The sequence below is a fragment of the Solea solea genome, chromosome 21, assembly GCF_958295425.1.
Source record: "Solea solea chromosome 21, fSolSol10.1, whole genome shotgun sequence".
In the NCBI taxonomy this organism is placed as follows: domain Eukaryota; kingdom Metazoa; phylum Chordata; class Actinopteri; order Pleuronectiformes; family Soleidae; genus Solea; species Solea solea.
In genome coordinates, this window is record NC_081154.1 from 21,123,995 (window position 1) to 21,138,250 (window position 14,256).

The 14,256-nt window shown below is 37.2% G+C and overlaps 1 protein-coding gene across 2 annotated transcripts in view; it reads right to left on the reverse strand.

The window, feature by feature from the left end:
* rundc3ab (RUN domain containing 3Ab) overlaps positions 1-13,476 on the reverse strand; it is a 28,272-nt gene extending 14,796 nt beyond the window's left edge. The window contains exons 1-3 of one of the 2 annotated variants that reach the window (XR_009234234.1): positions 13,177-13,476; positions 9,650-9,765; positions 8,625-8,752 (exon numbers count right to left, since the gene is read on the reverse strand). Coding sequence is in view for 1 of the 2 variants with exons in the window: in XM_058621736.1 (XP_058477719.1) it covers positions 8,625-8,752; positions 9,650-9,765; positions 13,177-13,283 (351 nt within the window). In the remaining variant the exon portion in view is untranslated. The remainder of the gene's footprint in view (positions 1-8,624; positions 8,753-9,649; positions 9,766-13,176) is intronic. The other variant, XM_058621736.1, reaches the window with a different exon arrangement.
* Positions 13,477-14,256: the final 780 nt, after the last annotated feature.

A 14,256-nucleotide genomic window follows, 5' to 3' on the forward strand; every position in this document is an offset into this window, starting at 1 on the left:
CAAGTTAATATATGTAAGTAGACCTCCATAACTAACATATATGTGACCATGAAAACAAGTTAATATATGTAAGTAGACCTCCATAACTAACATATATATGTGACCATGAAAACAAGTTAATATATGTAAGTAGACCTCCATAACTAACATATATATGTGACCATGAAAACAAGTTAATATATGTGAGTAGACCTCCATAACTAACATATATGTGACCATGAAAACAAGTTAATATATGTAAGTAGACCTCCATAACTAACATATATATGTGACCATGAAAACAAGTTAATATATGTAAGTAGACCTCCATAACTAACATATATGTGACCATGAAAACAAGTTAATATATGTAAGTAGACCTCCATAACTAACATATATATGTGACCATGAAAACAAGTTAATATATGTGAGTAGACCTCCATAACTAACATATATATGTGACCATGAAAACAAGTTAATATATGTAAGTAGACCTCCATAACTAACATATATGTGACCATGAAAACAAGTTAATATATGTAAGTAGACCTCCATAACTCACATATATGTGACCATGAAAACAAGTTAATATATGTAAGTAGACCTCCATAACTAACATATATATATGTGACCATGAAAACAAGTTAATATATGTAAGTAGACCTCCATAACTAACATATATATGTGACCATGAAAACAAGTTAATATATGTGAGTAGACCTCCATAACTAACATATATGTGACCATGAAAACAAGTTAATATATGTAAGTAGACCTCCATAACTAACATATATATGTGACCATGAAAACAAGTTAATATATGTAAGTAGACCTCCATAACTAACATATATGTGACCATGAAAACAAGTTAATATATGTAAGTAGACCTCCATAACTAACATATATATGTGACCATGAAAACAAGTTAATATATGTGAGTAGACCTCCATAACTAACATATATGTGACCATGAAAACAAGTTAATATATGTAAGTAGACCTCCATAACTAACATATATGTGACCATGAAAACAAGTTAATATATGTAAGTAGACCTCCATAACTAACATATATATGTGACCATGAAAACAAGTTAATATATGTAAGTAGACCTCCATAACTAACATATATGTGACCATGAAAACAAGTTAATATATGTAAGTAGACCTCCATAACTAACATATATGTGACCATGAAAACAAGTTAATATATGTAAGTAGACCTCAATAACTAACATATATATGTGACCATGAAAACAAGTTAATATATGTAAGTAGACCTCCATAACTAACATATATATGTGACCATGAAAACAAGTTAATATATGTGAGTAGACCTCCATAACTAACATATATGTGACCATGAAAACAAGTTAATATATGTAAGTAGACCTCCATAACTAACATATATATGTGACCATGAAAACAAGTTAATATATGTAAGTAGACCTCCATAACTAACATATATGTGACCATGAAAACAAGTTAATATATGTAAGTAGACCTCCATAACTAACATATATATGTGACCATGAAAACAAGTTAATATATGTGAGTAGACCTCCATAACTAACATATATGTGACCATGAAAACAAGTTAATATATGTAAGTAGACCTCCATAACTAACATATATGTGACCATGAAAACAAGTTAATATATGTAAGTAGACCTCCATAACTAACATATATATGTGACCATGAAAACAAGTTAATATATGTAAGTAGACCTCCATAACTAACATATATGTGACCATGAAAACAAGTTAATATATGTGAGTTGACCTCCATAACTAACATATATATGTGACCATGAAAACAAGTTAATATATGTGAGTAGACCTCCATAACTAACATATATATGTGACCATGAAAACAAGTTAATATATGTAAGTAGACCTCCATAACTAACATATATGTGACCATGAAAACAAGTTAATATATGTAAGTAGACCTCCATAACTCACATATATGTGACCATGAAAACAAGTTAATATATGTAAGTAGACCTCCATAACTAACATATATGTGACCATGAAAACAAGTTAATATATGTAAGTAGACCTCCATAACTAACATATATGTGACCATGAAAACAAGTTAATATATGTAAGTAGACCTCCATAACTAACATATATGTGACCATGAAAACAAGTTAATATATGTAAGTAGACCTCCATAACTAACATATATGTGACCATGAAAACAAGTTAATATATGTAAGTAGACCTCCATAACTAACATATATGTGACCATGAAAACAAGTTAATATATGTAAGTAGACCTCCATAACTAACATATATGTGACCATGAAAACAAGTTAATATATGTAAGTAGACCTCCATAACTAACATATATGTGACCATGAAAACAAGTTAATATATGTAAGTAGACCTCCATAACTAACATATATGTGACCATGAAAACAAGTTAATATATGTAAGTAGACCTCCATAACTAACATATATGTGACCATGAAAACAAGTTAATATATGTAAGTAGACCTCCATAACTAACATATATATGTGACCATGAAAACAAGTTAATATATGTAAGTAGACCTCCATAACTAACATATATATGTGACCATGAAAACAAGTTAATATATGTGAGTAGACCTCCATAACTAACATATATGTGACCATGAAAACAAGTTAATATATGTAAGTAGACCTCCATAACTAACATATATATGTGACCATGAAAACAAGTTAATATATGTAAGTAGACCTCCATAACTAACATATATGTGACCATGAAAACAAGTTAATATATGTAAGTAGACCTCCATAACTAACATATATGTGACCATGAAAACAAGTTAATATATGTAAGTAGACCTCCATAACTAACATATATGTGACCATGAAAACAAGTTAATATATGTAAGTAGACCTCCATAACTAACATATATATGTGACCATGAAAACAAGTTAATATATGTAAGTAGACCTCCATAACTAACATATATGTGACCATGAAAACAAGTTAATATATGTGAGTAGACCTCCATAACTAACATATATATGTGACCATGAAAACAAGTTAATATATGTAAGTAGACCTCCATAACTAACATATATATGTGACCATGAAAACAAGTTAATATATGTAAGTAGACCTCCATAACTAACATATATGTGACCATGAAAACAAGTTAATATATGTAAGTAGACCTCCATAACTAACATATATGTGACCATGAAAACAAGTTAATATATGTGAGTAGACCTCCATAACTAACATATATGTGACCATGAAAACAAGTTAATATATGTAAGTAGACCTCCATAACTAACATATATATGTGACCATGAAAACAAGTTAATATATGTAAGTAGACCTCCATAACTAACATATATGTGACCATGAAAACAAGTTAATATATGTGAGTTGACCTCCATAACTAACATATATATGTGACCATGAAAACAAGTTAATATATGTAAGTAGACCTCCATAACTAACATATATATGTGACCATGAAAACAAGTTAATATATGTAAGTAGACCTCCATAACTAACATATATATGTGACCATGAAAACAAGTTAATATATGTAAGTAGACCTCCATAACTAACATATATGTGACCATGAAAACAAGTTAATATATGTAAGTAGACCTCCATAACTAACATATATGTGACCATGAAAACAAGTTAATATATGTAAGTAGACCTCCATAACTAACATATATATGTGACCATGAAAACAAGTTAATATATGTAAGTAGACCTCCATAACTAACATATATATGACCATGAAAACAAGTTAATATATGTGAGTAGACCTCCATAACTAACATATATGTGACCATGAAAACAAGTTAATATATGTAAGTAGACCTCCATAACTAACATATATATGTGACCGTGAAAACAAGTTAATATATGTAAGTAGACCTCCATAACTAACATATATGTGACCGTGAAAACAAGTTAATATATGTAAGTAGACCTCCATAACTAACATATATGTGACCGTGAAAACAAGTTAATATATGTAAGTAGACCTCCATAACTAACATATATATGTGACCATGAAAACAAGTTAATATATGTAAGTAGACCTCCATAACTAACATATATGTGACCATGAAAACAAGTTAATATATGTAAGTAGACCTCCATAACTAACATATATGTGACCATGAAAACAAGTTAATATATGTGAGTTGACCTCCATAACTAACATATATATGTGACCATGAAAACAAGTTAATATATGTGAGTAGACCTCCATAACTAACATATATATGTGACCATGAAAACAAGTTAATATATGTAAGTAGACCTCCATAACTAACATATATATGTGACCATGAAAACAAGTTAATATATGTGAGTAGACCTCCATAACTAACATATATGTGACCATGAAAACAAGTTAATATATGTAAGTAGACCTCCATAACTAACATATATGTGACCATGAAAACAAGTTAATATATGTAAGTAGACCTCCATAACTAACATATATGTGACCATGAAAACAAGATAATATATGTAAGTAGACCTCCATAACTAACATATATGTGACCGTGAAAACAAGTTAATATATGTAAGTAGACCTCCATAACTAACATATACGTGACCATGAAAACAAGTTAATATATGTAAGTAGACCTCCATAACTGACATATATGTGACCATGAAAACAAGTTAATATATGTAAGTAGACCTCCATAACTAACATATATGTGTGACCATGAAAACAAGTTAATATATGTAAGTAGACCTCCATAACTAACATATATGTGACCATGAAAACAAGTTAATATATGTAAGTAGACCTCCATAACTAACATATATGTGACCATGAAAACAAGATAATATATGTAAGTAGACCTCCATAACTAACATATATGTGACCATGAAAACAAGTTAATATATGTAAGTAGACCTCCATAACTAACATATACGTGACCATGAAAACAAGTTAATATATGTAAGTAGACCTCCATAACTAACATATACGTGACCATGAAAACAAGATAATATATGTAAGTAGACCTCCATAACTAACATATATGTGACCATGAAAACAAGTTAATATATGTAAGTAGACCTCCATAACTAACATATACGTGACCATGAAAACAAGTTAATATATGTAAGTAGACCTCCATAACTAACATATATGTGACCGTGAAAACAAGTTAATATATGTAAGTAGACCTCCATAACTAACATATATGTGACCGTGAAAACAAGTTAATATATGTAAGTAGACCTCCATAACTAACATATATATGTGACCATGAAAACAAGTTAATATATGCAAGTAGACCTCCATAACTAACATATATGTGACCATGAAAACAAGTTAATATATGTAAGTAGACCTCCATAACTAACATATATGTGTGACCATGAAAACAAGTTAATATATGTAAGTAGACCTCCATAACTAACATATATGTGACCATGAAAACAAGTTAATATATGTAAGTAGACCTTCATAACTAACATATACGTGACCATGAAAACAAGTTAATATATGTAAGTAGACCTCCATAACTAACATATATGTGACCATGAAAACAAGTTAATATATGTAAGTAGACCTCCATAACTTCTTCTTCTTTTTTCTTTTTTTATGTTTACAGTGACAACATTTGCAAAATCAAATAGAAAAGAGAGTAACAAAATAAAAACAATAAAGAAACAAAAGCACAAAACATAAAACACACATTTATGTATATTTAATATAATATATATTCAAATACACGGTAACGCCCCTCCCTCTCAGCACATATCACTTCACCATCTACCCTAGGCAAAAGAATAATACTTTAGATAAATGAACCTCAACCATTCCTTAAATGGAATGTTGTTCTTTGTTTTATAACATCTGCGGACAATCCTACAACCTGTGGAAAGAGACACACACCACAGAGGCTGATGACCTGTAATAGTTCAACTCTGGGTCATTTTTTGAGCAGCAGTATTATGTACTATGTAGCATGTGTATAAGCGTACCTCACAATCTAATCTTGCCATTTTACAGGGACGTCTGTACTTCCCTTGACGTTTAATATACCAGGACCCAACAGTTTCTTCCATAACCCAAAACAAAAACTCACGTCACATGCTTTAAAATAATAATAACAATATCTGAACATTAACTTATAAACCATCAGTATACATCCAAGCCTCAGAGGGACAGAAACAAACCTCAGGGGTGCATTGCAGGGTGACTCACCCTTAACTATTAACATTACTGTGACACTTTTATCTTTTATCTACATATAAGAGCTCAAATATCTAAGCCTTAAATACGGCTCACCAGAACCTGTCCATCATCGATGATCTCCTTCATGATATGCTGGGAATTCTATTATGAGGTGTAAGGTGTAGAAATATAGTCCAACTTCCTCTGTGTGGGATATTATCCGCTAAAACTCTCAGCACAGCCGGGTGAAGCTGCTTTTTCCCTCCATACAAGGACGTGACGGTTTCTGTCTGCACCGGGGTCACCTTCAGTGAGGAGCTTCTGCACAAACCCCTGCATGTCTCGTCCTTTGGCACTTTCTGCTCCTCCCAAGATATGCAACTTTCTCCTGGAGCTGTCCCCAGCTTTTCTACTGCAGCGTGGACTGCATCCATGCCAGATTTGAGTCCACACATATCTGAAGTGATCCCCTGTAGCAACGTCTTAATACTGGTTCATTCTGCTGTTGTATCTGCCTGGGTTTCCTACGTTAGAGCAGCAGCCATGTTTTCCTCCATGTCTTTGTGAGACGATCTATTAGTCTGACTTCTTAAACTTTACTGTGTGAGAGTTTTCTGAACTGTCTGCATTCTGATCCGGAGTCTCGGTCCCTCGACTGTGAGAGGAAGCCGGAGAACCCGGAGAAAACCCACACACACACACACGGGGAGAACATGTGACCTCTATGCAGAAAGACCCTTGTTCAAACCGGGGCTCAAACCCAGGTCTTCTTGATGCAAGAGTCAAGAGTGCTGACCACTACACCACCGTGTGGCCCTTTTAAAGGAGAGACAGGCAACATTCACACACACAAAAATAAGTGCCTGAACCCGAACCCTTAAAGGGGACATATTATGCAAAATCAACTTTTTAATCATTGTAATACTTATATTTGGGACTCTGGAGGCCCTACCAGTCGCCAAAGTGTGGAAAAAGAATACTCAGTCATGTTTTCGTGGTCCCCCTTAGTGTAAGTATAGAAGATAAAACACGCCATGTTGAATTCCCTGCGCTTATGACGGCAGCATGCGCATTTCACTGCGAATGTTACCACCCACCAGTAAGTTTACCTCGAGAGCTCCACCTTAGCTCCACCTTAGCTCCACCTTAGCTCCACCTTAGCTCCACCTTGTCCCTGCGAGAGTGCAGGCGAGGGAGGAAGAGCGGTATTATGTCAACGCGGAGGGACAAGTGTGCTGTTGGTGGCTGCACAGTGGAGCACAGTGTTTTACACAAACTTCCAGCCTCAGAGGATTTTATATATGAAGCTAATGTGCCTGATAAAGTCAGCAAACGTGTGTTTGTGTGTTCGCACCACTTCACATCAGACTGCGGCCAGCGGTCGCCGTATTTAGTCAGCGAACAAATTTCACCGACGTACAAACACACACATTGTTAAGAAAAGGTCAAATAGAGGTCATAACTGACCATTCTGACACGTCCTAATTAAACATATTTGTTCAGTACGTCCTCCATGACCGGAGCACAGACTCAGCATGATACAGTCACATACAGCAGCAGTTTATGCAGCCCGGCATCAACACACCCCCTGGAAGAAGTGGGTGTGTGTTTGCCTGTGTCTCATTTGCATATAAAGGGACCATGCACAAAACCGAGCGTTCTGAAAGGGGCGGGTTTAGCAGGGTTATTGAACTGCTATGGTGCTTCATCCTTATGGTATTTTGACCAAAGCATGTCACTGACATGCTCATTAGGACACCAGGGAACTAGTTTAACTTGGAGAAATAGGGTATAATATGTTTCCTTTAAAATAATGGTATCAGGCATGAAAATGGTGCTTTGGCGTGTCCTAATGGTGATATGCAGTAACTGCATCTCACCACTGGGCTATACTGTATAACCACATTGTGGAAAAACTGAAAAAACTAAATTCACCAGCCAGCATCTCTTCCAGGCCTGTTACACCCTAACCAAAAAGAAGAGATATCAAATGTGCAGCCAGGTAATACGATGTAAACTGCAAACAGTTACTTACTTAACTAGAGCTGCAACTAAAGATTATTTCCATAATTGATTAATCTGTCGATTATTTTCTCGATTCATCGATTATCAAAATAGTTGTCGATTAATTTAGTAAAAACAATTAATCGATTAAATCGAATATTAATCGATTAATTGTTTCAGCTCTATACTTAACCGGAGCATCTCGACTGCTGAATAAAGCAAAAGACGAGTCGTCACGACAACCTGACTGAACACATCACACAAGATGGCGGCGGGAACATTGTAATTCATTTGTGGATCTGCGTTCAGTCCAGTGACCAATGACACGAGAGTTTCCTACTGCAACTGCCAGAGAACGGGATTTGTGTGCTATAGCAGAGTACAGCCAGTAGAAGGCGCTGAGGTGCTTGTAGATACACTGTCTGCATTCAAACTTTATCTGAACATTGTCATTGTTGTGTTGTACTTGCCTTGGCTCGTGAGGTGCTGATGTTCTCCATGCTCTCAATGCTGCTGATGCAGCTGTTGGGGACTTTAGCACAGGCCACACGAACATAGTCCCAGAAACTCCTCTGACCGTCGAACCAGCTGCCCGAGCCTGAGAGGAACATGTGACATGAACATTATTAACAGCTGTTCTTTTGCACACACTGGTGCCTTTAGTACGTTTGTAGACTGCAGATCAAACGGCTGTGTGTTACATTCAGGGAACAGTGGGTTCCTGAGCAGACTAGTTAGTGACTAAACACAAACAAGACCAATAGATGCTGCTGATGTGCGAGGCTCGTAGTTTTTTTTTTTGCCCACTCCATTAACAAAACATATATAAACATAAATAATTGTCTTCAATAGCAGTGTAACAAATGCTCTCTATTCACTGATCTAATGTTCATGTATTGTGCAAACACAACATCACTGCTATTAAATGTTTTGTCTCAGATTTGTGAAATGTAAATATAATGTGAAGAAGAATTATTGAGAATTTAAAAGACAAAAGTGCAAAACTTCAACTTTCACTTAAGAAAACGTGAAAACAATAGTTGGAATCACTGACAGTGTCTTAGTTTGTTGTTTTCTGTCCATAAAACACTTTAAAACCACATTTAACTGGATTATTTGAGCTCCTCTACAGGAGCAAAATGTACCTCTATAATGTTCTACTGCTTTTTGTGGCTATTTGAATATTTCGTGGTATTATTTGTCTCCAGTGCATGACAGTGACAGTAATGCAGGGTTCACAGCATGTTGAGCTAACAAGATGCATTCACAGACCCTGGGGAATTTCATCACTTCTGCAAACACACATGAAGACCACTAACTAAATGATTACTGCTGCCATTTGTGATAAAAGATGCACCACAAATGTACAAAGATTTCTTTCTATGAATGCAATAACTGATAAAACATTAGCAATAGTCACAATAACTGATCGACTTCTTATGATCAGCAAATAATCAGATATTTGAGCCCATCCCTTTACTCAGGTGCTCATTACCTTTAAAACGGTGGCTGAGGATGTGTTCAAGGATGGCTGCAAAATTGATGAACTCCTCAGAGGAATCATCGATGGGCTCTGCAGTGTATTTCTCCAACAACGTCTTCACTGAAAACCTGCGTGTGTGGAAGAAAGAGAGAGCGTGTGTGTGTGTGTGTGTGTGTGTGTGTGTGTGTGTGTCATTTAAACAATGAGGTAAAAGCTCAAGTTCAAATTAGTTTGAAAACACAACTCAACCAGATGTAAACCAGTGACGTTTAATACATGCCACTACGCAGTCACTCTTGAGAATGACTGGGGCCTTCAACCTGAAACTGAGATCCTTAGGTGGAGCCCAACCTTCACTGGGTTCCAGGTCTCCAGCCCTCCTGGCCCCTCTTGTACAGACTGTGCTGGGAACCCTCTCTCTGACTGCCCCTCTCTCTCTCTCTCTCTCTCTCTCTCTCTCTCTCTGCACTCCATGAACAGGTCTTGGTATCTAAGGCTCTTCCTCTCATGGGCCTCATCACAGCTTTCAGTCAGTTCCACCAGGACGACCTTCTTCGCCTGCTCTGACCTGATGACTATGTCAGACTATGTCAGACTATGTCAAGTCTGTCTGGACGATAGTGAAACATGCTCCCGCTGAAGGATGTTGGCTCTGGTTCTCCGAGCAGAAGATTGTGGTCTTTTCCTCCTCTGCTCCAGGATATCTACAGTCACAGTGAATCACTGGTCATGCTAGTGGGCGATATCTCAATATTTTACTATATATCCATATATTTCTAAACGAAGTATAACACGGGACAATATCGCTTCAATCAATATAATTCATTTTGCGTTAAAATGGCTGATTTTACTCAATTCCATTGTAAGTCGCTTTGGATAAAAGCGTCTGCTAAATGACGTGTAATGTAAAAAATGACGCTGCGGTTGCCTCCTCCTTATTTTTTTTATTTCAGTGACCTCTGACCTTTGACATGTGGCTTGAATTTATAACAGACTGTTTGCCTCTGGAGCACATTCGATCTAACATGCTATAATGAACAAATAACCAGATATGACTTTCAGTCCTATGAGGTGAGTGTAGGTGGGAGGTAGAGGAGCAGGGAGCTGACAGGAAGTTAACCACTGAAGAATGACATCACTGCCTACAGTGATGTCATTCTTCATACATTTATGGGAACAAATGAATCAGTGAGACAATAACTGCTTCCTTTTGTTTCAGTTCACTGAAGGACGAAGACACATCACGGCGCACAGCTGCTGTTCATCCACTGCTGCCCCAGATTAGTGAGTTCAAATGTGTAACTTTGGGACTGGAAGGTTTGAGAGAATCACAACCCTGAGCATTTCTTGATGGACTTTGGTGCAGGAGAGTGAGTCGTTTACGAACTTCTGTTCCCAGTGAGGGAAGAAGAAGATATCACTGCTTTAACCAGGCAGAGATTTTTATTAGGTACTGGTAAAATCGTTTTTTCCAGCACTCTGTGTCAGTATCTCATTACTATCCTTTTAGCATCCATTGTTTTTCATGATGTGATTGATTATGGGCGTTGTAGATTCATTTCCTGCTTATTCCTACTTCCTGCCCAGCTTCAAAGTACAATCATGTAGTATAAGTATAAGTCAGGGTAGAATCAAAAAAATCATCAAAACTCAATCATTTTGTTTTGTGGACAAAACAACTCATTTGAGATCAGTTTTTAAACATTTTCTGACATTTTATGGGCACAAAAATCCCTGTAATGTAAATGATTACATTTGAAGGTGAAGACATGTTTTCTAATAAGGTTAAAGTGGAACTGTGGTTTATAAGGGACTGACGGTTTCACTCTCCGCACCAAATTCCATTGAGAAAATCTTCATTTTGAGCTTGCTGCTCGTCTACTGCTTCATTGTTTCTTGTGTTTTTATCACTGAGGTAAACCTGAATAATAGCTAAATATGATACAGAAGTATGTCAATGACGCCTAAACTGCAGGTCGTTTAACAGTAATGCTGAACTGAGGTCATGTGACACATGAAACACCTCTTTTAATTGTGCTGTATCTGATGTCTGGTTAAAGTTGTAAAGTAATCGATAAATCGATTTGTAATAGTTAGAATCGATTCATCGGTGTGAGTGCTGTCATTTCAGCTTCTTGGTTTATGTGACGGTAAAGATCTGGTTTTATGATATTTTAAGGACTAAACAACTCACAGAGTAATGGAGACAACAATAAAAGATAAAGACAATGATTGTTAGTTGGAGCCTAAATTGCATTAAAGTCTCAGATTGTGTGTCTGCTCACAGACTGAGCTCAGGTGTGTGTGTGTGTGTGTGTGTACTTGTTAAAGACGGTCAGTCAGCTGTTGTCCTGCATGTGGCCTGAGTCAGAGCAGCTGAATGAGACATTGTTGCTTCTGGAACAATGGGAGTGAAATCATCTGCCTCAGTGGCTCGTGTGAGGACAAGCATTGTCTTGTGTTGTGTTTACGTTGTGTTTCCATCATGGTACAGTCTGGTTTGTACAGTACGGTCAGTTGTGGAACAGTAAGACAGAGAAGACTACCTAAACTCGGTGGGCGGGGCTGCGTCAGCGAGATACGTAGCATGACGTCGTTCCAGAGTTCCGTTTTTCTGTTGCCCAATAAACTGACTGTTGTGGGTGAGTCTGGTACCCAAAGGGAAGGGACTGAATGATGGAACGTTATACATACCATTCCATACAGAAGGGCAGATTTACTATAACCCTAACCTCAAGCTTAACCTTGATGCAGTCTTTTGTGGGCTATAAAGACATGGTGGTCCATTGGGGTTTGATGTAGCTCCATGTTTGGCTCCGATGTGGAGGAAACACACGGCCTTTCTGTGTGAGTCAGTTTTCCTCTTAACTGGACACTCGCTGACCGCAGGTGTGAGAACGAGTCATCTCGACCTTTGCCCTGACACAGGGTGTAACCCCGCCTTTCACCCTGTGTCAGCCAGTTTGAGCTACCATCTCACATATGTCACAGATATGATCATATCATGCACTGCTATTATCAACCTAATTCTACATAAAACAGATTTAAATATGCTGCTCAACAGAGGTCAGACACGCCTCCTCCACCTGGTGTACACATACACAATCCTTGTCTGCTAAATAGGCCATAAACTGTATATATATTTATTTATTTCTACCCAGTGCTGGCCTCACTGCCTTCATGATCTGATTCCCTAGGGTGCCAAGCAGTCCTTGCCCTAGGAAGGTTGTCGTCATAGCAACCACGCCTCCATCAGAGAGCAGAAAATCAAGGCAGTGACAAAGATGACAACGCTAAATGATCACTCACACTGAGAGAGTGAGACACTGAGAGAGTGAGACATGAGGGAGTGAGACAAGAGAAGCCCACAGCACTGGCTTCATGTCTGCAGAGGATGACGTCACCGTGGATGTCAGAATATGTCGTCATACGGTTATTGTATACATGTATCTGCTGTGACGAAAATAAAACCGGAACGTTGCTATGACACCGCATGACTCAGAGCAAACACACACACACACACACGCGCGCGCGCGTACCTGCAGACGGTGAGGAGGTTCGTTCTCTCCACTGTTACGTTCCTAACCGACGCCTTTTTCGAGGCATCGCCCGCGGCCATCGCTGCCTGCACAAAGCCGGGCTCCATCCAGGAGAGAGGGAGGGGGGAGGAAGTCCTGATATCAGAGGACCTCTCCCTGTCGGCCGCCGGTCCTCCGCTCGTGGACTCTGTGCGGGTGAAACATCAGAGGCGCCGACAGGCAGCAGCGGAGGTCCTCGTGCAGCTTATTCACCGAGAGAGGACTCGCAGCATCCACATCTCTGTCCCCGCCCTCTTTTTAACATCACCATGACGTCACCGGTTTGTCTCCCATCGTCCACCCTGAACAAGACGAATCACCTGAGCAGCCACTGTGTTATTAAAGGGATAGTTGTGTTTTTAGCTGCAGGAGATCAGACACATGACCATGTGGACATTTGTATGAGTAGCAACTCTTACTCCACTACATTTCCTCTAACTATCTTTATTACTTTATTACCACCAACAAAAATCAGAAGAAGAAGAAGAGTTGGTATTATGGTCTGTATTTACCCATTCATACATCTTTCATACACATTCACACTGTGCAACATACACACACATATTATTGCTGGGGATCAAAAGTTAGTGACAATTATTTGATTGATACAAAATAATAATGTATTATTTTATTAAATATTTAGAACATTTTGTTAAATATTCATCTGATCAGATCGGGCACCACCCTGAAAACAGGTCTATGTCTTTAAAATGAGTCTCAATAATAATCAAAAGCTATCCCAATGAAACAGTAATGAACATATGAATCCGAGTCACAGTATTCATGTACAAAAGGACAGGAAGTAAAGATTCATAAGTATTCATGTACAAAAGGACAGGAAGTATAGATTCATAAGTATTCATGTACAAAAGGACAGGAAGTAAAGATTCATAAGTATTCATGTACAAAAGGACAGGAAGTATAGATTCATAAGTATTCATGTACAAAAGGACAGGAAGTAGAGATTCATAAGTATTCATGTACAAAAGGACAGGAAGTAAAGATTCATAAGTATTCATGTACAAAAGGACAGGAAGTATA